The 27,186-nt window shown below is 44.4% G+C and overlaps 1 protein-coding gene and 1 long non-coding RNA gene across 8 annotated transcripts in view; one reads left to right on the top strand and one right to left on the bottom strand.

Annotated features, from left to right (window-relative positions):
- Positions 1-27,186, bottom strand: part of CCDC141 (coiled-coil domain containing 141) — a 190,201-nt gene that overhangs the window by 48,744 nt on the left and 114,271 nt on the right. For 6 of the 7 annotated variants that reach the window (XR_013228011.1, XM_077319571.1, XM_077319574.1 and 3 more), the window contains 10 exons: positions 26,494-26,666; positions 23,591-23,732; positions 21,096-21,218; positions 19,825-20,016; positions 16,756-16,932; positions 14,599-14,778; positions 12,919-13,044; positions 11,984-12,172; positions 10,068-10,247; positions 8,559-8,708 (listed from right to left, as the gene is read on the bottom strand). Coding sequence is in view for 6 of the 7 variants with exons in the window: in XM_077319571.1 (XP_077175686.1) it covers positions 8,559-8,708; positions 10,068-10,247; positions 11,984-12,172; positions 12,919-13,044; positions 14,599-14,778; positions 16,756-16,932; positions 19,825-20,016; positions 21,096-21,218; positions 23,591-23,732; positions 26,494-26,666 (1,632 nt within the window). In the remaining variant the exon portion in view is untranslated. The remainder of the gene's footprint in view (positions 1-8,558; positions 8,709-10,067; positions 10,248-11,983; positions 12,173-12,918; positions 13,045-14,598; positions 14,779-16,755; positions 16,933-19,824; positions 20,017-21,095; positions 21,219-23,590; positions 23,733-26,493; positions 26,667-27,186) is intronic. The other variant, XM_077319572.1, reaches the window with a different exon arrangement.
- LOC143829155 (uncharacterized) lies at positions 8,596-12,749 on the top strand. Its single transcript, XR_013228012.1, has 3 exons — positions 8,596-8,732; positions 10,050-10,163; positions 12,577-12,749. It is a non-coding gene; the product is annotated as an uncharacterized LOC143829155 (long non-coding RNA).

Here is a 27,186-nt window from a genome sequence, read left to right as displayed (position 1 = left end):
ATGTGGAGCCACCAAGAAACTCGTTTCTAGCCAGAGCTGACCGTTCTTCTTAAAACTAGGGACTGGGATAAATAATCCATACTTAAAATGTGAAATTTTTGCATTCGAGGGAGAAAGAGGAAATTCTAGACCAAGCTAAAAATCAACAAGAGAGTTTCATTTAAAAGTTTTGTCAACACAGTGACTTTAAGCCTCTTTTTTTGGCAGAGGGGGATGCATGAAATGGGATCTCCTTGCTTCAGAAGAGACAGTTCATATGTCCAACGTGCTGCCAGTACTGTTGCTTTTCTCTTTTAGTCCTAGTGGAAAAATCAGTTCCGATTTAGACCTGTGTACTATCCTCTTATAGAGCCTTTTATGGCACAGGGTGGTAAGGCAGCAGACATGCAGTCTGAAGCTCTGCCCATGAAGCTGGGTGTTCGATCCCAGCAGCTGGCTCAAGGTTAACTCAGCCTTCCATCCTTCCGAGGTCGGTAAAATGAGTACCCAGCTTGCTGGGGGGTAAAAGGTAATGACTGGGGAAGGCACTGGCAAACCACCCCATATTGAGTCTGCCAAGAAAACGCTAGAGGGCGTCACCCCAAGGGTCAGACATGACCCAGTGCTTGCACAGGGGATACCTTTACCTTTTACTACCCTCTTACATTACATCTACAGCTAAAGAGTTAATCACAAAGGGGTTCTTTTGTGATTAAAGAACTGCTCAGTTAAAATAGATTCAAGCGGATAGCCACGTTGGTCTGAAGTGGTACAACGAAATTTGAGTCCAGTGGCACCTTTAAGACCAGTGAGTTTTCGTGTGCATGAACACTTCCTCAGACAATGGAACAAGGATCATAAGAGTGCAGATATAAGGAGAGAGTAAATTAGTAGAAAATTAATAGACAGCACCATAAGTCCAAATATGGAGCATGATAGTTATTGGCTAGAAAAGCCGATCAATCCTGTGGATTCAATGTCGTTCACAAAAACATGGGGGCAATAAAAATGTAAAGTTAGTGATTAGTGGCAGACACTTCCCCAGTTATGAAAAGAAGTAATTAAAAGGGACTTCTTGTTAACCCATCCATCTCCACCCAAACATGAGAGGAATCCCCACAAGTGACCAAGCCCTGCTGAGTATGTTATCCTGTCCTGAGAACAGAGAGTTAGATTCTAAATGGCATTAGAAAATAGTACTATCATTGCTCAGTTAAAAGTGCTGAAATAAGTCAACAGATCGCCTAACCTACCATCTCTTTCCCATATTCCTGTCATTGTGGGTTTCTACTGTGACTCCAGGTTTTACTGACACATTTCCTAGTACTACTGATGTTTGAAATACATTAGTACAGCTATGCCATATCAATACATGAACATGGTTATGCTATATCACTGCCAAAGACTGGAGCACGGATGCTAGAGATATGAGAAAAAGGGGATCTAGAACCACAAGGGATGTGGATGTTGAGTGAGATACTGATAAGGCACTCCTGAACAGTTACAACCGCCGAAATCCATCATCTTAGATCAGTATAACTTGGCACCATTAGGAGGCCTGATAAACCATTAGAAGCCTAGTCCTTCTACCAAGAAACAAATGGGGGAAAATGCTATGGATGCACCTAAAAACTTTGTACTATCACGAAAACGCAGGCTTCCTTGGGAGGTGGTGGGTTCTCCACCTTTGGAAATTTTTAATCAGAGGCTAGATAGCCATCTGACAGAGAGGCTGATTCTGTGAAGGCTCAAGAGGGTGGCAGGTTACAGTGAATGAGAAATTGGGATGTGAGTGTCCTGCATAGTGCAGGGGGTTGGACTAGATGACCCATGAGGTCCATTCCAACTCTATTATTCTATGATTCTATGATTATTCAGGAGTACTTTCCACTGATATCAAATGGAACATTACCTGATAAGAGAGTAAAGGATTACATTCTAAGGACAACATGCTCAGTATAAGGAGGACACCATGCTCAGAACAAACTTATGTGTGTAGGGGGGAGAACTGCTGAATGCATAGTTGCAGAAATGTATTGGATTCGTTAGGGTAAGAATTCCATGAGAACAGTATTGTAACAATTCCAAGAGAAAGCAGATGGAGAAAAGTAGATCCTCTGAAGTGATCTCCTTCAATACGTTCATTGAGAAGTGTTTAACGCAGGTAGGCATTACGACAACTTTAACAGACTCTGGCCCTAGAGGTTTATCCTGGGTCTTGCAGTATTTTTTTTTTTTTGTACAGCTGTCCTGAACCATAGCTGTCATTGCTAAAGACTGACGGAAGGGGGATGTTCGATGACAACCGCAGAGATTTATTAAGAGAAAGAGACAGATAATAAAGAGACAGCAGGACCAAGGTTTAATCATTTGATAGTTCAGGCTCACAAAAACCAAAACAGAAAAACGCCTTAAGGCAGTGGTTCTCAACCTTTCTAAAGCCACAACCCTTTAATCCAGTTCCTCATGTTGTGGTGACCCCAGCCATAAAATTATGCCAGTGTTCTTTCACAGAAATTAAATCAAAACTGTCCAATGGCGTGAAGATCCATTGTTCATGATTGTTTATAAATTTTTTTCTGGGGTTTCTCAGTTCAGTTCTGCCTTTTGTCCCACCATGCCGATCTCGCTCTTTTCCGCTGCTCCAGACTGATGAACGCTCGATCTATCCCGCAAGACTGTTGTGCAGATGGTGCCTTCCTCCCACCCAAGCTGCTTGCCCTGCGGCGCCCCCTGTGAAAGGGTCATTCAACCCCTAAAGCGGTCCCGACCCCCGGGCTGAGAACCACTGCCTTAAGGGGAAGAAGAAGAAAAAAGAAAACACCTTTCTTCCCCTTGTCCATAGCAGAGACTTTCAGAAGGGCCCTCTGACACAGACCTACAGCTGTCTGGAGGACAGGCATTAAAAACAAGCTGAATACAGGTGCAAATTTTTAAAAAATCAACTTTGCTATTACAGATGATGCTAGAGAAAACAGAAATAATATAAGTCGGCATCTGTGGATTAACAAAGCTTCATGGGAAATGAGCCAGTGGAAGTAAAGAGGAGTAAGAGAACCTTCAGTAACACCCGGATCAGTCCTGCCTGCATGGTGGAACTGATGCATGTCAGTTGCCTAGAGCAGTGGAAATCTGATTGGCTGGATGCACATCATAGCACACTGAGAATGGCCCTGACGTGCCCTATGAGCTCCCAGTTCGTTTGAAACTGTGGGTGCTATTTATGGCCACTTGCTTGAAGGATGGGCATGCTGAAGTGGGCACTTCATGTTTGCTTTCTCTTTGGTGAAATGCCTACAAGAAGGACCAAACACTTTCTCCAATTTTCCTGTTATTACAGAAGCCATTTGTGTAGGAATGCGGAACAAGTGGTATTTTATTGTGCTTTAAAAGGGGAAATTAATCCTTTGCTTGCTACTCCGTCAGCTGCAATTCAAGATGTCACTGTGAGTTGCGTCTTGTTGCGTTTCTCTCAGATATCCAAATAGTATGATCACTATGTGCAATGCACAGGAGATCTGTGATTCAATCTCCGGGCATTTCTTCCCTTCCTGAAATGCAGTCGTACAGAGCACCCAATATGCTTGGGCACCAGCATTAGAGAAACAGGTCTTTCTTGCTGTATCATTTCCCTAATTCAAGTTCTCCCTTTCCCTCAGGCTGCTGAGGGAATTTTACTTTTGAGTAAAAGGAAAATGTCCAGAGTTCTGATCCCAAACATGCATCACTCATAATTCAGCCCTGGACATTCCCCTGACAAATGAAATGGTTTCAAATCTAATGCTGTCAACTGGGGATGTGGAAATAATTTAGCTCCCTAGTGGCCACCTAGCTTGTAAGACCTAAACAACCTTTACCCGCTAACAACAGCAAAATGTTTCAGGTACGCCGTTTCTTCTTCATGAAAGCTTATTTGCAGGGTCTATCCCAGATGCCCCAATACTTTTGAGGCTGTAGACGATTCTGGAATTTTGAGTGCAGGTCGCAAGCACCATCTCAAAATGGCTGCCACAAGAGGTGGAGCCAAATTCAAAATGGCTGCCTCCAGAGGCTAAGTCAAACAACACATTTCCTTCCTCACACCTCCTAGGAATAACAAAATCCTGCATGGGAAATCAGACCAGACATTGACTAGAGGACATCCAGTTGCTTACCCATCCATTTCATATTCCATGGGGAAACCTTTTCATTTGAATCAGGGAAGCCAATAACAAGTCCTGCCTTACAAGGCTGGGAAGCACTGGTAAGTGTCATGGCACCCACAGGCACCATTTTGGGGAATCCTGATCTAACCCTTTACAATAAATCCATTCCATTAATTATAACATTACATTAGAGGTATCTCCATGATTATTATGAAATAAACAAAAAACAATTGGTTAAAGTTCTTCATTTCTGTTGTTTGCTCTGCATAAATGCTAATTTAGGCTAAGGTCCAAAACCAGACAAGGTATTGTGAATCCCCCCCATGCCCTCTCCGCCAAATTCAAGCATCAAACATGTTAATGTCCAAGTTCCAATAGGGGTCTTGGCACAAGGGAAAGGGATTGTAAACCTTATGGCTTGCACCATTTTCCTGATCTGAAACAACCGTAGGGAAATGCAACTGCAGGGAAATGCAATTCGCCCTATGCCCCTCGCAGGGCTTTGCGCTCTGCGGGTGAAAATCTGCTGGTCGTTCCCGGCCCTGGGGAAGCACGCCTGGCCTCGACCAGGGCCAGGGCCTTTTCGGTCCTGGCCCCGACCTGGTGGAATGAGCTCCCGGGAGAGCTGCGGGCCCTGCGGGATCTTTCAATGTTCCGCAGGGCCTGCAAAACGGAGCTCTTCCGCCAGGTTTATGGTTGAGGCCGGGGCCAATAATATAGATCTATGCCCCCCCCCCCCGGGGACTCGGGATTCGGACCCGAAGTAAACATCATCAGGACCTTCTCTCCACCTGCTAGTAGTGGGGGGGGGGGGGGAAGTGAGTTGCCGGTAATATTGGTAATGCTATTATGGTTTTAATGGGGTTTTAATGGGTATTCTGGGACGCTGTGACCCGCCACGAGCCGCAAGGGAGTGGCGGGAAATAAATATAATAATAATAATAATAATAATAATAATAATAATAATAATAATAATAATAATAATAATAATAATAATAATAATTCGCCTCATTGGGAAAACGCCGAGATACTGCAATGGGGAGCTATACGTTTTCTCCAATGGAGCTAATAGCAGTTTCTTAGGGTATTTCTGTGTGGAAAAACAGTGGTGTTGGGGGGCTAAAACACCTAGATTTCTGCAGGCCCCCATCCCAGTAGGAACTGGAGGCTCATGTTTCTTATAGCTAAATAAGCTCTCCAACTTTGGCTCTAGGCGAAACCTTTCTGAAAGGGTGCTTTTCAATTTCTCTTTCAGTTTCCCACAGAGTCAGTCCTTAGCAAGCTGTAATTTTCCAGACACTTTTAAACTATGAAAGGTGCTGCTGTTATTGTTTTTAAAAAGGAATTTGTGCTTTACAGTTTAGTCCTGGGACTTCTCTCTTTTGCATCATAATAACAGCACGTATTTGTACCTTTTATGCCGCTTCTGCCAAAGGGAGAAGAGTCTTGTTCCTGATGTCAATTCAAAAACAAAACAAACACAGTATTCTACATTCAAGTAAACCTACGTACCAGTTCAATGACAGGCGGACCGTCATTTCTCTGTTGTCACAGGGCCAGATAATGAAACTGTTTAAAAGGCAGTAAAACTGAAACCATTCCATGCCACCTTTTATTATGATGGAGGGGATGGTGGGGGGCTATTAGTTTGCTTCCATGTGCAAGCTCCCTCCCATTTCGCACACATGGGATCATGCACTTTCCATGTGCTTTTGCTGCTGGATTTTCCTGTGTGGAACAGGAAAATCTAAAGGGTGTTGAAAGTGCATTTTCTAACGTGTGCCGAACGGGAAAGAAAATCGCTTGTGATCATCAGATGAAATTATATAATAACAGTTGGAAGGGTCATCTAGTCTAACCCCATACAGAATGCAGGAAATTCACAACACCATGCCTGCCCAAAGCGACCCTATTTCCATGCCCAGATGATGCCCCCCCCCAAAAAAAACAGAATCTCTGGTCTGGGGGCCTGGCCCGGAAGACATTTACCGGCTGATCCCAAAGTGGTAATTGGCATTTCCCTGGGCATGCAAGAAAGGGCCACAAGAGCCAAGCTCAGACGCAATCCCTACTGCCCACCATGTCACAATCTGCCTAAGTTCACAGAATCAGCATTTCTGACAGTTTCACACACCTCTTGAATGAAAAGGCAGCCAACACTGAGCTATAAATTTCCTCTGGTTCAAATTCGGCAAAATGTCAGAAGATCCAGGAATGGCTTTCCCATGTTTTTGTTTTAAAGAACGAACAGCAGCCAAGAGGAGGCCTGATTCATAGTAGAAGGGAAATTTACGCACAGTCACACCACTTTTCTGACCTGCTATTTGCCCCACAGCAGAAACTGGATTCCTAGAGTGATGAAGTAATCTTAAGATGCAGGAAGCTCAGTTCCAAATTCCTACTCTGCCACAGAATTTACTGATAACCTTTGTCCAGTCATTCTCTCTCAGCCTAAACTAACTCAAAGAATTGTTATGAGCATAAATCTGGGAATGCCCTGAGCTCCTGAGAGGGAGAGCTGGGTCAAAAGAAATAGGATAAAAGGTACAGGCACACATCAGTCTAAATCCACCCCCAACCCCCAACACTCAGTTGAGCATCAAATATAGTGTTGACGTGAGGGACATAAGAGTAAAGAAGCAGGTGAACCAGCTGGTCTAATTCAGGCCCTTACTGAGGGTAAGAGGCCAACTGACAGCTAGCAGAATGATCGCCACAGGTGTAACATCCTGATGGCCTTACTCAAGGTGTTCTCTCTGGAGGTTTATATAGACAGCATGGGCAGAATTGTTCTGATTCAGAAAAACAGTTTAAGGATACATGGAACCTTTCTAGTTTAAGTCAGGCAGGCTTCCCTTGACCGTTTATGCACTGGAGGTTTCATGCCGGGCTGCAGGCTGGAGTTTTAGTCATGGCAGGTTGCCCCACCTCTTCCTGCACCCACATGGGGGAGCATTTGGCCTGGTGCACCTCATCTACCCCCGATCTGTGCTCCTGACAGGGGGGTGGGGCAGTGAAGTTCCCAGTGCATAAATGGTCCTTGAGAACACAAAGGTCTCTAAAGAGTAGATAGCAGAACAAAAAACAAAGGCATTAATATAACTGCACACCTCCCTCTCGCTCCTTGCACTAAAGGAGGTTTTTGGATGCAGTCCTTCACGGCAAAACCCATTTGAAAGAAATGGGATTTTCAAAGTGATCTGTCTTGCAATGTGGAGACACTTCATTCTCCAAAAATACCCCAAAGGGGAAAAAACACCACTCAGTGCATCTAAATAAGGGGGGGTGTGGGGTGTGGATGCCAGTCATTATTATCCCAGCCAGCATGGTATAGTGGTTAAGAGCAGCAGCTTCTAATCTGGCAAGATGGATTTGATTGCCCGGTCCCCCACATGCAGCCAGCTGGGTGACCTTGGGCTTGCCACAGCAATGATAAAGCTGTTCTGGCCAAGCAGTAATATCAGGACTCTCTCAGCCTCACCCACCTCACAGGTTGTCTGTTGTGGGGAAAGGAAAGGGGATTATAAGCCGCTTTGAGACCCCTTCGGGTAGAGAGAAGTGGCATATAAGAATCAACTCTTCTTCTTCAGTGATATCAGGGCTCTCTCAGCCTCACCTCCCTCACAGGGTGTCTGTTGTGGGGAGAGGAATGGGAAGGCGACTGTAAGCCACTTTGAGACTCCTTCAGATAAAGAAAAGCGGCATATAAGAACCAACTCTTCTTCTACCTCGCAGGATGTCTGTTGTGGGGACAGGAAAGGGAAGGTGATTGTAAGCCGCTTTGAGACTCCTTTTGTGTAGTGAATAGCGGGGTATAAAAGCCAACTCTTCTTATTCTTCTTCTATATTTTGAAATAATCAGAAAGCAAAGGTGCATGTAATAAACTTTGTGTGACAGCTAGATTTTATATTCTTCCTTAAAAAGTGACAGCTACAGTTATCCACATATATCAAATACCACTTCCAGTCCAAATATCTGTCAAACTGTGGATCCCCCCCCTCCCCCCATGCAAAAACTTCTCGTTGATTACTGGTGTTCTAATTTAATACGTTAAAATGATTAGAACACCCCCCTTCCGGTGTATCCAGTTAACAACATGTAGGGAGTTGTGATGTGTGTGTGTGTGTGTGTGTGTGTGTAGGGGAGGGTGGGTTAAAATAAAAGAACACATGGCCTGAAAATGTCACAGTCCAGACCGCTACAATCTCATCTGTGTGAAGCTCAGACTGTAAATGTGACCATTTTCAGCCCTCTTTTATGAAGAACATCAATGTCAGTAAAACTGTAGAATTACAGAGGCGCACAGTCTATCCTTTACCGGAATCTGGAATCCAGAAGCCTAACTGAAAAGGAACCTACGTGGACGACATAGCAGCAAGAAGTCAAAGGACACAACAGCTTTGAATCATTTAATGGGTTTCTTTTCACCAGACCTCATGAATCTCGTCTCTCGCGGTGCAGAAACGGAGGACGTGGGAGAGCTCTTCCTCATACTTGGCCGCTTTGCAACCCCAGCTAGCCCTGTCAGACTCGAGGGCCTCCAGCTGCTGTCGCAGGTTCTTTACGGACACGTTAAAGGGATTCTGGAATGAGGTGCGGAAAGCAAGGTGAGATGAGGATCATTTAGACCTGCAAGCTGCTCTTTTAACACCATTTTAGACGGCCTTTAAAAAAAATCATTTTAAAACCTTGCAGACCGTGTTTGCCAAAAAGAAAGATAAGCAACCCAGCCGTGACTTACATTTGGGCAAGTCCTTGGCGGTATTTACTGACTGAGATATTTATACACTTTTTTACCCAATGGGGATACAGAATCATAGAGGTGGAAGGGACCTCCAGGGTCATCTAGTCCAACCCCCTGCACAATGCAGGAAACACACAACTCCCTGCCCACTCACAGTGACCCCAATTCTATGTCCAGATAACCCCCCCCCCCAAAAAAAAACAAACAAACCAGAAACCAATGGCCAGTCTGGCCTGGAAGAAATTCACCTCCTGACCCCAAAGTGGCTGATTGGCGTTTCCCTAGGCATGCAAGAAAGGGTCACAAGAGCCAAACACCAACACTGTCCCTTCTGCCCACCCACTCATGATCTGCCTTAAGTTGAAGCAACTTACAACACTGGTTTTCCCTCCTCCATTTTAACCTATGAACAGCGACTCTGTGGGGCATTTTAGGCTGACAGAAAGTAACTAGCCCAAAGTCACCCAGCAGGTTTCCACAGCTGAGTGGAAATGTGGAAGTGGCTTCCCAAATCCCAGTCACCGCAACACCCACTGTTTTCCTGCCATGTAGCAACAGCATATGAAGTTATGGCTTTGGCTACAGGAGCGCTCCTGGCATTATTGCTTGGTGTGTGGGTGAGGAATGGATCCTGCATCTGTCGATTAGTAACTAATGTCAAACTCTGGCTACCCGAATCAAGATGACCTTTAGGAAAATATATGCAAAGCCGTTGCTTCCCAAATAAGGCAATTACTAAGCTCGCTGTTCTTGGCACGACCTAATGTACTGGAGAACAAGGTAGGTCTCTGCTGATGAAAGCAGTGGAGCAGGACTTCTTCGTCACCCCCACCAAAGGCCTCCAGAAATGCTTCTCCTGGGGGACAGAAGTTCCCCAGAAATGGCATGAGGAGGGAATTGAAGGCTTGCTGGTTGTGTGTGTGAGGGGGGTGGGGGGTGGGGGTGGGGGGGACCCCTTAAATAACACCTCTATTAGAAAGCAGAAATTGGCCATGGATTCCAGCCCAGCGATACACCGAAGGACGTTGCCCTCCATCGTAGCATAGCAGTAGCCCATGCTATAAAAATAGCAAACCTCTTCAATGAGGCAGGGTCCCCTTTAATTATAAATATCCCAGCCTAGGATTGAAGCAGGAAAGGCAAAGGCCTTTCATTCTTACTTTGTTCCCTTCCTTGGCAGGCTCTGATACGGACTTACTGGATGGTGCACGGTTGAGATGATATCCATTCCGAGCGTGAGGGCCAATTTGTACAGCTGCCTGATGCGGGTGTGTTTCTCCTGAGCATTGTTTAGGTGGGTCTTGGCATGGGACGTGTTGCTGGGCACCTCTTTGGTTTCTGGGACCGCCAACCCTCCGTCTTTTATGAGACCTTCAAGCTGGGGAAGTGACAAGTCAAAAATTAACAGGTTGCATTCACAAATCAATCAGGGATAGGTTCAGGGCTATTAGGAATAGGTTTGGGATTTATGAATCTGATTTTTAATCAACATGCCGTTGTTGTTTTTGTTATTATTAATTTTATTTATATCCTGCCCCCCCCCACCTTCCACTCAGCATCTCAGGGCAGCTAATAGCACGAATAAAATACAACATAGATAAAACCGTAAAAAATAAGTATAAACAATCAATACAACGAGATGAATAACCCCTCGTAGTAACGCCATACTTATCAGGGCAGTTCCTGCTGGACAGTGAAAAGGGGAGCGTGTATGTATGTAGGGTTTATTTATGTCTGCACTGGCCTCAACCGAAGGACCAGTGGAAGAGCCTTCTCGGTCCTGGCCCCCACCTGGTGGAACGAGCTCCCTGAAGAGATCAGGGCCCTGCCTGAACTCCCACAATTTCACAGGGCCTAAAAAAGGGAGCTCCTCCACCAGGCATTTGCTTGAGGCCAACTAGCCCAAAAACACCCACTCCCACCCCCAAACGCCCCCTCCCATGACCAAAGAAATTTGACCAACTCAAAGCTGTGTCAATGTTCCTGTTAAATATTGTTCTGGTTGATATGTTATGATTGTTATATTTGTTATATAAATAATTGTTATATTTGCTGCAATGTTCTATGTAATCATGTTACATGATGTTATGTAAACTAGTGATCCCCAACCTGTGGGCCGCGGACCACATGTGGTCCTTCGACTAATTGGAGGTGGGCCCCGAAGGACGCCTCCCCCCCCCGGCCCTTTACTTCATCCCCCCCAGCCCTTTACAACACACTTCATTGTTGTAGCGTGTCTGTATCTTATTTTGAAGGGATGTTTAAACATTACCATAACGATCAGAGAGCGCTAGGGCAGTGGTTAAGAGTACAGGAGTAAACTACCCCCCCACACCGGGCCTCAGTAAAAGGCGTTGAGTGGTCCCCAGTGATAAAAGGGTTGGGGACCACTGATGTAAACCATCCAGAGCCATATGGAAGGGTGGTATAAAAATCTAAAATAAATAAAATAAAGAGCTCTGTTTTACAGCCCCTGCAGAACTGCTGGAGTCCCAGCAGGGCCCTGATCTGACTTGGGAGTTCATTCCACCCGGCCGGAGGCAGATCTGGATTTTAATCTAGATTTGGGACGTATATACTGAAGCATTAGTTCCCCTGGAGGAAACTAATTAGTTCCCCCGGAGAAAAAAGCTCCTTTAGATGGAAGACTCTACGGTATACCATAGAGTCTAGGAGAAATGGAAATCCTAGAGTGGCAAATTACATCCTCCCCAAGGAGCACTGCGCTCAATTTCCCAAGATAACATTTTTTGGCTTTTACGTTCTATTTCTATTTGCATAATTAAGGAGTTTTTATATGCTATTTTATTGATTTTATATTGTGAACCACCTCGACACGATTTGTCATGAGGGGCGGTATAAAAAATCTAAATCTAAATCAATATCAATCAATCAATCAATCAATCAATCAATATTACCAAGTTATGGAGTTATTTTTTAAAATCCTGTGTTCTGTTTGTTTATTTATTTATTATTTCTTTAAATTTATAAACTTCTGTTTTAATCGGAGCACACTCAAAGCAAGCTAACAGCAACAGAATATGCACACAGAGGCATACGCATGGCAGAAGAGAGAAAGTGCGTTTCCATGAAGCCAAATAGAATTAGACTCACTTGTTCTTTTGCGTGATGGAACTTCACGGTCTTGTTGAAAATTTCATCGTATGCTTCAATCCTTTCCTTTATCTCCTTATGCAGATGAATGAGCTCACTGACTTTCTCAGACTTTTCCATGTCAGGGACTCCTTTGGAGCTCAGCTGTTCTGATAACTTTAATGTATACTCCACTTCAGCATTCAGTTGCTAACAAATTGGACACAACAAGATTATTCGGAGTAGAAATGGCAAACATATTGGATGTCCAGTCCAAACAAATCACTGTCCACTTTGCTTTCATTTCCTTCTCTCAGACATGAGTGCAGAATCACCTGTGAAGATAGGCCAGGCCACTGAGAAAGTATACCATTAGCAAGTTTGCTTGCTTTGTATTACTGGTTATTCATTCCCGGTGGACCCCCAATACTACAATATGAAGGCCTATTTATGAAGGCCCGTTTCTTATAATTCGTCCCCATCTGATGCCTTCACTTTGGACTGATAGCTGCCCACTCAAAGAAACAATAGATGGGTGAGTCCTGAAACATGGCTAAAAATCATGAGTTTATAGGAGGGACCAAATAACAATAATTATTCTCCTATTTGTTCAGGCATCAGCCTTTGAAGGTCAGGCCAAGATGGGCAATGACTGAAGACTCCAAGTTGAAGAAACTTTTCAGAAGTTGACCAACAAAAGGTGGAGGAAAGAGGAGACAAGCACAGCAACAAGCTGTGTTCATGTCTGTTAGAGACAGTTCTGAATATACCCATATCCTGAATATAACCATATCTGAATATACCCATCTTATATACCAAAAATATAAATAAAATAAAAATAAAAACCTAGTCTTCTCTGGTGCAGAAATGATTTACAACTACCTGTCTAAACTTCTACTGTCTTCAATCCATACTGTCAAGAACAAGCTCTCAGAAATCTTAATTTCTAGCCTCACCTGAAACTGTGGTTTCATTTGGTTAAATTTGTTCTGCAGCTCTACAAGCACAGAAAGGTTGCTTCCAAGTTCGAGCGCTGCAGTGGACCGGAGTGCTTCTTGGAGAGCATTTAAGCTTTGTGTAGTCTATGATAGGAAAAGCAACATGCAAACATATATTTTGGTGTGCATTTGGTGCTTGAAGAACCAGAGGTTTCCAATCATTCATTCACATTCAATTTATATACCGCCCTTCACTGTGACGTCTCAGGGCAGTGTACATAGAACCAGTAAAACAGAATACACCCCAACTATTTTTAACAGTAAGAACAGATCGTAATAGTCATCATATAACAATCATAACAGTCAACATCAAACCTAATTTGAGAGCACTGAATAGTTTGGAAACTGCAACAATTTAGAGAGGAGAAGATCATGAGCTTGGGGACAATGGAATGGTACAGTTGGCTGCAGGGAGGCCTTCCGTTGCTGGCCTTCAGCAAAAAGCCTGGTGGAAGTGCTCCATTTTGCAGGCCTTATGGAACGGTTTAAGGCCCATTAGGGCCTTAAATCTCATTGGGGAGCTTGTTCCTACAGATTGGAGCCATGGTCAAAAGAGCCCTGGCTCTTGATGAGGCCAGGAGCACTTCTTTGCAGCCCAGGATCACCATTCTGTTAGAGTGGATAGAGCGTGTCAGCCTCTGTACCGTATCAGAGGAATGCTACAAACGTGTTGTACAAGTGTGGCAACCCAAACATTCATTTGAATGTATTCATACATATCCAATTTTTTGAAGGCTAGTCCTCACCAGAAGGGTAAGAAGCTACAATTTCAATACTAAAACGGTGAACTTTTGGGTGCCCAATAACGCAGTTACATAGTATAGACCAGGTGTAGTCAAACTGCGGCCCTCAAGATGTCCATGGACTACAATTCGCTGGCAGGGGCTCCTGGGAATTGTAGTCCATGGACATCCTGGGAATTGTAGTCCGTGGACATCTGGAGGGCCGCAGTTTGACTACCCCTGTTCCAGCCAATCAATCCTCTAAAAAAATTGAAGGAATGAATCAAAAGAAGGTTGAAGGCAGATTATGAACAGCTGGATGTTATTTAAACCAAAATGATTGTGGCTCAGATAGAATGTATAGACGGTATCATCAGTTTCAAAGGGAGGTCAATGTGCTTAACGAGCAGAGCTAAGGAAGCTGTAAAAGACAAGATGGGCTGCCTTTAACAAGGGGCAACTCAGAATCCTGATCATCATTGCCCTATTTGGCCCCACAAACATGTGCATGCATGCTGCCTCTCTACATCCCTACTGTTTCAAAGCAAAGAGCAATATTTCGCAAACTGTTTTGGGGTTACAGTGCACATCTGTCAATGAGTGCACAGTCATATACAAGGAAGTGAGAGGTTCAAGCCAGTTATGGGAAATGTGCCATCATTAGCGATATGGAATGTGTATTTGAAAAGTGCAGCCACTGTAATTTCATCCTTTTGAATATACATTCTTGTACCGCTATACTGGAGAAATGGATTGGTTTTGATTTAGAGCCCGGTAAGTGTTTCCTCTGAAATCTCCTGGCAAAAATCAGATCAATTAACAAGCCCAGTTGATAGCAATCAAATTGCAAGCCATACATTGCTTCAGACACCCGAGATTGGTCAAAGCACTTCCCTTGACATAGACCTTCACTTACAGTTTTGAATTGCTCATTAAACTTCCCACACTGGTCTTTGATGGATTTCACTTGACTCAAGTTAAGTTTCCACGTTGTCCAAAGGCATGTCAGCTCTTCCTTTTCTTTGTTCAGGACGGCGATAGCTTGTTGTGTGACTTGCACAACGTTTTCCACATTCAGTATTAGATTCTCGTTTACCTGTTAAGTGGAGAATGAACAAACCTTGTTTTTTTTTTCCCCTGAGGGGAGAAAATATGCCCAGTTTTGTCAACAGCTGACCTAAATGCTGAGTGGAAGTCAGAAAAACAAAAGACACTGGGTTTAATGAGTCTTCAAGAACTCTACATTCATGGTCTGGAAAAGGAAGGGAAGCGAGCAACATTTCTTTCCTCAATTACAGCCTTTTCCAACCTTCTGACCATGAAGGAATCCCTGAAATAATGTTTCAGGCTTCGAATAGCCCCGGAAGTGATGTCAGCTGGCTATGCCTCCCTGACACACCCCCAGGAAGTGATAAATCACTAGAAATGACATCACCATCTATGATAATAGACAGGCTCAAGGAGAACGGAGAGGGGAAGAGAGAGGAGGTGGTTGAAGGCAGGAGTAGGCCTGGAGGCTCCAGCCTACTCCAGACACTGAAACCACAACAGAATATACTCACTCATCGCTGGGGGAGGGTGATGGAAGTGGCCAGTTCCCTAGCTTGTGGCCGAGTCCATTAAGGCAGGAGGGGAAAGCTGCAGACCCCCTCCAAAGCTCCTGTGGACCCCTGGTTGGGAATCTCTCCTCTATTAGATGTTTTAAAACATTTATATACCACCTTATCTTTTCTGCAAGATATAGGCTTGACAATTCAAGGCTGAGCAATTTTGGAGCCCTGGGTGCAGGGCGGTATATAAGTATACCGGGGAGGGCGGTATATAAGTATGATAAATAAATAAAATAAATAAAACCTGAGAATACAAAAGTTTGGGATTGAGAATTCAGCTGGGGTGTGATGTCACAGAGTCCAACCCCAAAGCTGCCAGGTCAACTAGTCTCTGTAGTCTGGAGATTGATTGTGTCTGGAAGTCCAAAGCATAGATTATTGGACATGGAATTACAAAATCTCAGTGAGGGAGCCAGAAGATCATGTTCTCCTTTGAGTTTGGGTCTTTTGCCAACTTATGAGTCCCTCATATTTTCACTATTTAATAAACCCTTCCCCCAACTGCAGCAAGTATTTAAGTTAGCAAGATTTGATACTCTCCCCTCTGCTGCTCTTCTAGGGAGTTTCTCGAAAATGCCCTATACTGGAAGAATATGTCCCTGTTATTCAGGCTGTGTTGAACCCACCATATGTAGGTTATTCATCAACCCACGTCTTTCTAAACAACACAGGTTTCATCATTTTCTTACTAGCAAGCAAAAACTCTCTAGTAACAATACAATACAAAAGCTTTCATGGATTCCAAGATAGAACTCTTTAGTAACTGAATTGGTTTCCCCCCCCCCCTGATTTCTAACCTGCCCCTCTCCAGAATTGGTTTACAACTACCTGTCTATTGTTGGGGGTACAACAATAAAATACAATAGACAATAGAAATCTGGATAGAATTCTAAACATTAAGCTAAACTCAATTTAATTTGCTCCTGCTATCCTACTTCGTATTGGACATGAACATGCCAATTAGTCAGGCAAACAAGTTGGAGCATATATCAGAAAGCCTGGCCCAATTAGGAGGTACCTGTCCAAAAGTAGCTCCCCAAAGTGGCGGTAGGCAGGGGGCCCAGATGTATTAATGGAGGTGCAGCCCAAACCTCAACCAAATGCCTGGTGAAATACTGGCATTTGCAGGCCAGTCTTTGAGAACTCTGTAAGGAGCCATGTTTCTGCTGGCAGCTCATTCTACCTGGCTGGAGCCAGGGCTGAAAAGGCCCCAAAAGGCCCTGGCTCTGTTTGAGGCCAGCACACCTCTTTAGGGCCAGGAATCATCAGGGGGTTAGAATTTGCTGGCTGCAGAGTTCTTCGGGGGGCATATATAATAATGACGCTGCAAATGTATGCCTTTTGCATATAGGTATAACATATTGTGATTTGCAAACATTTTGAAAAAGATGACACCGAGATTTTTAAAATTGTGCAGGCAGTCATCGATGCTAGAGTCAGTGGTGTCTCAGAGACAGCCTCACCATGTTGACTAAATTTAAAAAGTCATGTCCCATATCTTGAGTGGAAAGAATCTTCTTCAAAACCATCTGCCATTGGATTTCAGCTGACTGCATCAAGGTCTCATTTTTAGCCTCAATGTCATCTTGCACAGGCTCGGATGTATAGAATTCTTTCAGCTTCAGAGCATCGCCGCCAATCTAAAAGGGTAGAAGAAGATATTTATGTCGGGAGTTCTAGTCTGCAAAGGGTTGCCAGACCTAGGCTGAGAAATTCCTGGAGACTTGGGGGCAAAACCTGGGAATGGAGGGGAGCTCAGGGGTGTGAGGCTGCAGAGAGCAACCTCCAAAAGCTCCCATTTTCTCCATGAAGTCTAGAGACTGGTTCTGATTCAGAAAGAGGTTACCAAGCCTAGATTGAAAATACCTAGTGCAAAATCCTGTAGAATGAAAAGTTCATGCTTCCCCCTTCCTTTTCTTTTAATTATTTTAAAGTTTAAAGTCCTGTTTTGTCTGTTTTTTGCATACCTGAGGAGTCAATAAAGTCAAGGCATCTCAATGGTGCCACTAAGGCAGTGGTCCCCAACCTGCGGTCCGCGGCCCGGTGCCGAGCCGCGAAGGCCATGGTGCCGAGCCGCAGTTCCCTCTCCCCACAGTAAAAAACTTCCAGGCCGCAAGCTTGCGGCCCGGGAAGCTTCTTACTGCGGGAGGGGGGAGAGGGAATCAGGGCCGCGCCCGCACATTGCGCATGTGCAGCTGGGCCGTGCATGCGCACATGCGCAAAGTGCCGTGCATGCGCGATTTCGGTCGCGCATGGTGCATGTGCGCGGGCGCGATTTCGGCCGTGGCCGCGCCTGCGCGATGCGCGGGCGGGGCAGTTCCCCTGCCGGTCCACAGCCTAAAAAAGGTTGGGGACCACTGCACTAAGGCACTGCTCTATTGGTTTAGTGCTACAGCATTCAACTTCGAACGTTAAAAAAAAAAGCCTGTGGAAGATCACACAGCAAAAAGAGGCAGGGAAAAAGCGGTATGGCAGGCGTCATGTGCCACGTCTGGCCCATGCCAGCTTAGATGTTTGTCCCATCCAGAACTGGCTGTCTGGTGGCCTCCCATTCTCCCTGCCCCAGTTCTCCCTAATCCTTCACTTCAGAGGGCCTTTGTAGTGCTAATGCTCTTATCTTCTTGGAAAGCCTAACAACCTTGCTTCAGCATTCACACCTGGGTTTAAGAATGATTGGCTGGCTCATGTTTTCACACTGCATTGGGAACAAATGGGTCGACTATCAGAAAGGGAAATTGGTACCCAAATCTGGGTTCAAGAGGTGGGGGGACAGAAAGTATATCTGGTCATGTTTTCTATTGTTCCTTGTCTTCGACAATGCCTATCTGCGACGTTGACTACCTGTACATGCTGCCATGCCCTAATAAAGAATACCTTAGAGTTTTCCTATGCCTGGGACTCCTGTGTGTTTGTCTTAGAGCAATGGTTTTCAGCCTGGGGGTCAGGACCCCTTTTGGGATCCAACAACCTTTTCACAGGGGTCACGGCAGGGCAAGCAGCTTGGCCCCGGGGGGGGGGGGGCACTGCTGCCGCTCCTCCTGCAGGCACCTGCGCTCTAGCATGGCGCAGTCTCCCACCAGGTGCTCATACCCCGCCCTTCTCTCTTAGGGGGTCTCAAAGTGGCTGACATCGCTCTTCTTCCATTTCATCCACACAAGAGCCTTGTGAGGTAGATCGAGATAGAGCGTTCATCGGTCTGGAGCAGAGGAAAAGAGTGAGATTGGCATGGTGGGACAAGAAGCAGAACTGAACTGAGAAACCCCGGAAAAAAACCAATTTATATACAATCATGAACAATGGATCTTCACGCCATTGGTCAGTTTTGATTTAATTTCTGTGAAAGAACACTTGCATAATTTTTATGATTGGGGTCACCACAACATGAGGAACTGTATTAAAGGGTTGCGGCATTAGGAAGGTTGAGAACAACTGTCTTAGGGGATCTGATTCAGGACTGCCCCCCAAGGTCGTGACAGTAGGAAGCATACTGCAGCAATTCAGAAGTACAACTAAGGGGTAGAGCAGGCCTCCTTCCTCTCCTCTTCACCTTGCCCCATCACTGGAGTCCGAGCGCTTGGACCCTAAACTCAACCTAAAAATTTTAACTAAAGGGTCAGAGTATTTAATACATTTAAAATAAGAAATTAGGTTTTAACTGTATGTTAAAACCCATGTATGTATGGGTTTTTACGTGTTGTCAGCAAGCCCCGAGGCTGGTGCCAACAAGCCGGGGGAAAAGCCATTTCCTTCAAGAGCAGCTCAACTGTACTTTGTAACCTGACTTGGGTTTGTGCGGATAGGTAAATAAATTCCACTAGCAGCTGGTTACTGAAAAAGAGTCTGTCTCAGATGACAGGAAAAAATCCATTAGCAACTAGTTACTAAAACAGAATATAAAAGCAGTTTGAAAATGGCCTATGTACATATAAGATCATGGAATGAAGAGGTTGCTGGAAGTATAAAAGACCATAGCTTGATTTAGCTTTAAAATTGGCAGTGGGCAGGCTGAATAGTCAGGAGTAGTTTAAGGATTAGCAGGGCCTGTAGCACCAGAGCCAGTTTAGTGATTTGCAGGGCCCTAGCAGAGTACAATAGCAGTGAAAGCAGCAAGACTGCAGGTGGAGGAGCCCCCCACGGTGGAAAGAGGTGTCACTCTTAATGTCCTTAAAGAGGGGAAAGGGGAGGAGAGATGCTACAGCCCTGATCCTTGGGAGGAAGGCACTGTGTAGGGGCCCCTGAAAGTGCAGGGCTTGTAGCACATGCTACATGTGGTATACAGATAAACCAGCCCCGTGAATAGGATGAAACCCCTAAACCAGTGGTCTTCAACCACCGGGCCGCGACTCCCTCTCCCCGCGCCCCCCTGCCCCCCGCAGTGAGAAATTTCCCAGGCGGAAGCAAATCGGCCGCCAAAGCAAAAGTTGAACTAAGGCTTGGTTGAGCTTGATGGAGATCCCTCTATAGGCAGGCACTGAGGATACAAAACGATGACTGGGTACCCCACTTTCCTTCTTTCAAAAGTATATAAATACCTCCTTTGATGACTTCAGAAACGTGACATAAGGCTTCAGGACTTCCAGTTTTAAATTAATATTTTTGTTAAGCGTTGCCAGTTCCTCATTTAGAAGGTTCGTTTTGCTGGAGAAAGCTTCTGCTTCTGTAGTTTCAAATTCTTCCATCTCCTTAACAATTCTCACAGCTAATTCCAGCTCATGTGCCATCTCCTTTAACAATATAAACAGAAGAAATAATACTTTGCAATGTGCACATTTAGGTAGGTAGGTGGATGGATGGATAGAATTGCCAAAATTTGGACAATTCATTCACAATCCGCTAACCAAAACAAAAACCATTTAGTACAACTAGAAAAAATTCTCACCAGATTTCTAAGATAGTGTAACTAACTGGCTAATTTTTTATAACTATGCTTTAATTAATTTGTATTTCTAATACAAAAGTACAGGTAAAGTATTAAGGAAAATTAGAAGAAGAAGAGTTGATTGTTATATGCCGCTTTTCTCTACCCGAAGGAGTCTCAAAGCTGCTTCCATTCGCCTTCCCTTTCCTCTCCCCACAACAGACACCCTGTGAGGTGGTTGAGGCTGAGAGAGCCCTGATATCACTGCTCAGTCAGAGCAGCTTTATCAGTGCTGAGGCCAGCCCAAGGTCACCCAGCTGGTTGCATGTGGGGGAGCGGGGAATCACACCCGGCTCACCAGATTAGTAGTCTGCACTCCTGACCACTACACCAAGCTGGCACTCTAACAGGATAACAACCCCTTGCACTGTTTTAAATCAGTGTTTCTCAGGCTTTCTTATCTTATATCCCACCAATCAGTCTATCAAAAAAATCCAATCTACAATAGAAACAAATAGCCAACTTTTTCTGAGAAAGATATTTATACATTTAAAGGCATTCAATTTTGACTAGTAGCATGCTACAAGTTCACAGTCTGAAGATCTGTGGCAGAGAGGATCAGCAGGGGACCACATGCCACAGTTACAGAGGGACGAGGACTCAGGTAGAATGAATTTCTAATAATCATTATGAAAACCTTGTACCCAAATGGCAGCTGATGCAGGTCCACTTGAGAACCGCTGTTCTAAATGAATATGACAGTAACTAACTAAATTTTTCATCCATGCATCTTTCTGCAATCTGTTGAGGATCAGCCCAAATGAAATAAGCATTTTCTCATCCTAATTTGAATGAATTATACAGCAGAGACTAGTTCAGATTCTGGATTTCTCTTTGCAGCATACAGGTAAAGCTGAATGAAGTTTATGTGAAAAGGCACTTTACCTTAGTTTGATTTGCCAGTTCTAAATACTGGTTCATAATTTTCTCTGATTCGGGTACGGACGATCCAGGATTCATTCCAACCGAGAGGATCGGACCAATGTTTTTGATCTTCGAAGAGGCCTCATGTTTTAAACAAAGAAGGAACGTTAGTCGGAAACATTCAAAATACTTATATGCAGACAACCAACTGGGCTCTACTTTTGACCTCAGCTTGAGCTTTTGTCTCCCATGTGTCAAATTTTATTTCAGGACCAATTTGGCACAGGAATTTTTCTTGTGGGATCTAAAGTGAGAGCCAGTGTTACTGTCAGAATCCTGGGAATTCTGTCATATGTTTCTATTTGGTTTCTGTGATTTGTCTGCTTTGCCTGATGGGTGATATTTCTAGTGCTGGTTCCCTTCACACCTCAAGGCCGCATTCCCCAGTTTGTGCTTTATGGCCTCTGCTTCTCACAACAATGTTATGCTGTAAGAACATTGAAGCAGATGAATATATTTCCGTAAATAATCTTTCCAGTAAAGATTATCTCTTTTAAAACCTCAAAGTGCTATGAGTCTGGATCTGTACCTCATCCACAAAAGTAACTAATAACTGCATACTTTCAAAATGCTCTGTTTCTCTAAAGTTCTATTTTTCTGGAGGATCAAGATTAGTCCTAAAGCCCCAACAGTTGTGAAAATACTAATGGAAGAAGAATGTTTTTATACACCCCGCTTTTCACTGGCCAAAGGAGTCTCAATGAATTCTGAATAATTCTGTTGCTGTTTGTGATCTGAAGAGAAACCAGAGTATATTCTCACTGTCATGTAGGCAGTTCTTAGTCTGAGGAAGAGTAGTTGCACTCGAAAGCTCACGACTTGAATAAATCTTTGTTGGTCTTAAAGGTATTACTGGACTCTGTTTTTATTGTGCAACTTCAGACCATCACAGCTACTCCTTTGAATCTAGCACAAAAGCAATTACTGTATTCATTACTACTGTGGCTCTATTGGTTTGACTGTATCAAAGGTGGCTCAAATCAGCTTACAATCGCCTTCTTCTCCCCACAACAGACACCCTGTAAGGAAGATGGGGCTGAGAGTTCTGACAGAACTGCTCTGTGAGAACAGCTCTATGACTAGCCCAAAATCATCCAGCTGGCTGCATGTGGACGAGCAAAGAATCAAACCTGGCTCTCCATATTAAAAGCCACCCCTCTTAACCCCTATATCAAGTGCATGCTTATTTACAACATTCGTGACAGTGGGAACAGAAGTCATGGCTTTGGGTACCACATTTGATGGTGGCTTGGATACCACAGTAAATTTTCATCCACTTAGTAAAGGGGGTTTTGTTTGCAGGACTTCTGTGCCCCCCTTCCTTTTTCTACTGCAATTCCATATGATTCCCAAAATGCTGTTCCTGAGAGATAGAGGACCCCCGATGATCAGTATAGAGTGTGTGTGTGTGTGTCAATGTTCTGCAGCAGGAGGCTGGACTCAGCAAAAACAACCACCTAATTCTATGCCTACAGTGGGATCCAACCCAGTATATATAGTCATTATGAGGAATATGAATCCATTCCTACAGCACATTTTAGAGGCATCTAAATGCGTATTCTATGTAAATGCCAGCAACAATTTTAGCACTAAATAGATTTTACAGAGGTATAATGTTCGTAGGGGAGCTGTAATAGGAGATTCTTATTTTGATAAATCGGGATAGCTATCTATGGAGAGGCATTTACACCCATTGCGCTACACTGGTTTTCTCCTCATCATTTTTATTCCTCAGTGTTGTCCTGTGACTTCCCTTTAATCTAGGCCTTGCTGTTTCAAAACTCCATAAAGTTTCTCTCAGTTAAAAAAAAAACCTTTGAAACACCAGATTCCAAACAGCACTCATTTATCTCTACCCAGATCAAAGAAGAAATCCCACATGAGGCAGGGAAGAAGAGATGAAATGAGAGGGAAGACAGAGAAATAAGAAAGCAGTGACACTTTGGCACAGTGGTTCTCAGCCTGGGGGTTGGGACCCTTTTGCAGTTCGAATGACTCTTTCGCAGTGGTTGCGGCAGGGCGAGCAGCTTGGCTAGGGAGCCACTATCGCTGCTCCTCCTGCAGGTACCCGTGCTCGGCCACCAGCCGCTCCAGCACAGCGCAGTCTCCCACCAGGCCCTCCAGGTGGCGGTGCAGCTTGGTGGCCTTGGGCTCCCGGCGGTGGCACAACTCCTGCAGCCAGCCTCTCCAGGTACACCCGCTCACTGTGCAGCATGTCCCACTCCAGTGCCGCCTCCCCCGGAAAGAAAGCAATTTATATACAATCATGAACAATGGATCTTCATGCCATTGGTCAGTTTCGGTTTAATTTCTGTGAAAGAACCCTTGCTTAATTTCATGGTTGGGGGTCACCACAACATGAGGAACTGGATTAGGAAGGTTGAGAACCACTGCTCTAGCACTTCCGAGTGGGTAGCAGAAAAGGTGCATTTAGGAAAAAGGATGTTGTCATGTACCTTCTGAAGATAGTCTTCTAAGGAGGTGGTTAACTGCTGCTTTTTGGAGGCAAGTCCTTCGTAAGCAGGGCACTGTCTGATTAAGTGCTCTGATCTTTTCTGAATGCTGTCTACCATTTCCTGAATTCCAGGAACCCAGGGACTGCAGATGGAAATAAAGACACAGTAAGCATTTTACCTGCTGCAGGGCGCTTATTGGAAATAGTTCAACCAATTCCTAGTGCTTAAATACAAAAGGATACAATGCGAAATAACGTGTATTTCTCACTTGGGACAATTTGTCCTCCAAAGAGTTTACATTTTTCTACACAAATAACCACTCATTTACAATTAATATTCCCTGTATGTTTTAGAGACAACATTGTTTTTAAAATGTTGTTTTAAATAGAAATGAGGAATAAGTCAGCTGCCAAAAGACAACATTTCAAACTCCAGGGTGCTGATTTATAGCAACGCGAAAAGCTCAAGGCAGTCCTCTTTGAATCGCTTATCATATACAATTAGGATTGGGAAATTGCATATAAGGAGGAAATTAACTCGCACACTCCATTAATTTACAATGGAATTTTTCTCTAGCAAAACATTGTGAAATTAAATTGTAATACCAATTCCATTAAAGTGTGGATATTTGGACATGATTCAAACCGGAGAACTAGATCTTAATTTTTTTTTGGGGGGGGGGGGACATTTCACATGGTAGTTTTTTTTCGTGAAGAAACAAGACACTTTCCAAGTTTGAAAGGATCTTATCTCCTTTGCAGTGGAAAAGGTAAAGGTATCCCCTGTGCAAGCACTGGGTCATGTCTGACCCTTGGGGTGACGCCCTCTAGCGTTTTCTTGGCAGAGTCAATACAGGGTGGTTTGCCAGTGCCTTCCCCAGTCATTACCGTTTACCCCCCAGCAAGCTGGGTACTCATTTAACCAACCTCAGAAGGATGGAAGGCTGAATTGATCTTGAGCTGGCTGCTGGGATCGAACTCCCAGCCTCATGGTCAGTGCTTCAGACAGAATGTCGGCTGCTTTACCACCCTATGCCACAAGAGGCAGTGGGAAAAGCTAGGCCAAAACAAACTAACAAAAACAGCAGACAATGCCTGGATCAGATGTTTTGGCATTAATGTTGGGGGCAGTCCCTTCCCTTTTCTGATGTGGAATGGGGCTGTCCAAATCAAATCCAGGAAGCTCAGAGGGCATCTTAAATTAATTTAATCTTCAATCCGCCTCAATACACCAAGGCCTGCCCTAAATCAAGTAAAAACTAGCCTCTTTCAGAATCATCCCCTCACTGGACTGCAGCTGCGCCAGGATTTTGTGAAACCCTGGAGTTTCTTGATGGCCCTGGAAAAGTTTCCCAAATGGATGGGGGTTAATTAATGTAAATAATTTTTAAAAATTGATAAAGATTTATCAACCCCTCCCGAAATGGCCAACGATGGACGGACCTGGAGGGGGTGGGAATAAGAAAGGCCCCAGGTGGGCATGTACACAGGAATGTTTCCCAACCAAATTCTGCACAATCAAGCCACTTCTGGGGTTTCCTGAAGCCTGAAGAATATTGCAGGAGTTTCTCAATGGTGAAAAGGTTGGGAAAGATCTACTCCCTAGCTCACAACCCTTTCAACTCTCCTCTTCTCAGATCTGCAGAGTTATGGGATGTTGGCAGTAAGGACAGGTTAAAACACTCATCGCTCTCAGAATGCTCCATCTTAGATGCTGTTATGTGGCAGTGGCGGACTACTCCTCCTCTTTCACCACCATCACCACCACCTCCTCCTCCGAGTGGAGCACTGGACTTCACTGAAGTCTCTGTTCTCCCCAGGTTCCACTCCCATATTTCCAGGGGGTTCCCAAACTGGATATGGCAAAAACAAACCAACAAGCCATTCCTGGCCAATGGCCAGGGATGACCTGGCAACTCTAGACTTGTGTGGCTGAGACATGCTGAAGCTGCATCAAACAAAACTGTGACATTACTTCCAGTAGAATAATGGAAGTCATATCACTACGTTGTGCAGTGCTCTAGGATTTCCCTGGAACTCTATGGTACAAAACAGAGATTGATGAAATTCCTCAATTGCACAATGTGTCAATGTCACTTTGAAGTTCCTAGCGCTGACACTATAGTATTGCACAACACCATTTACTACTCGTCCTCCCACTGCTCAACTGAACACCAGTGTGGGATGGGGATTTGCTGCTCCCAACGGGCATCTGGTAACCCTGTTACTCATGCTCATTGCACTGTGAGGCTCTAATATTGTTAATAAACCATAGAGATTTCCCCAGTACTATCTCCTACTTCAGTAGGTTTTCGGATGAAATAAGCAGGTGAGGAAGAGGTCTGTGAAGGAATGAACAACAGTAATCCATTTAGGAACTGACTGGAATAAAAAGTCAGGCTCCAATCCTAAATGGATTTGGGGAGGCAAATTTATGAAATCTGGTTCCCAGCACTGGTTCTCAACGTTGTCAGGCCAATGCTAGGAAATCTGGGAGGCAGTGCCTGGGAAGAGTGGAGTTTAAGGAGGATATGATGTCACTTCCAAGTGATTCTCTAGGTATTTCTCCTACTCTCTATGGTAAAGAACACAGAAAGGAGAGGACATTCCTAGAGCAGCCACTACGGAGGTCATATTTTCCCAGCTCCTCAGTCTCTGACAGGAGGGAGATTGGGGGAGGGAATAACCTGTAGAGCTGGGGTCTGTTGGGAAATCTATGCCCAATTCCTTTATTTCCAATACTCCAGCTTATCACCTTCTGAAACTTTCACTCAGAACATTCCTAAGGATAAATACGAAGGAAATAACATCCGTCTCAATGCAACAAATTTGAGAGGCACCACTACACGTGTACCAGTGCAGGTGCACAAAACGTAAGGGTCTTAATGTACATACTTAACTTACCTGTTGGCTTTGCCTTTACTAAGCAAGGCATGTCCCTTCTGCAGGGTATCCTCTGACCCTTCTTTAATTTCTTTCTGCAGTTCCTCGTGCTTTAGTGCCAATATAGGCAAACTTAAACTTTCAGAGTCCAGAAGCTTTAGGGAAGCCTCAACATTTCCAAGGACGTTATCCATCTTTAGAAAGGAAGAAATTGCATAGAGCTAATTATTTAGGAAAATTGAAACATAGAATCATAGAGTTGGAAGGGGCCATACAGGCCATCTAGTCCAACCCCCTGCTCAATGCAGGTTCAGTCCAAAGCATCCTAAAGCATCCAAGAATAGTGTGTATCCAACCTTTGCTTGAAGACTGCCAGTGAGGGGGAGCTCACCACCTCCTTAGGCAGCCTATTCCACTGCTGAACTACTCTGACTGTGAAAAGTTTTTTCCTGATACATAGCCTATATCGTTGTACTTGTAGTTTAAACCCATTACTGTGTGTCCAATGGGAACAGCATCCTGCCCTCCTCCAAATGACAACCTTTCAAATACTTAAAGAGGGCTATCATGTCCCCTCTCAACCTCCTTTTCTCCAGGCTGAACATTCCCAAGTCCCTCAACCTATCTTCATAGGGCTTGGTCCGTTGGCCCCAGATCATCCTCGTCGCTCTCCTCTGTACCCTTTCAATTTTATCTACGTCCTTCTTGAAGTGA

This window comes from Paroedura picta, chromosome 2 (genome assembly GCF_049243985.1).
Source record: "Paroedura picta isolate Pp20150507F chromosome 2, Ppicta_v3.0, whole genome shotgun sequence".
Taxonomy (NCBI): domain Eukaryota; kingdom Metazoa; phylum Chordata; class Lepidosauria; order Squamata; family Gekkonidae; genus Paroedura; species Paroedura picta.
Note: the sequence above shows the minus strand (reverse complement) of the source record. Positions and strands in the feature narration are given on the sequence as shown.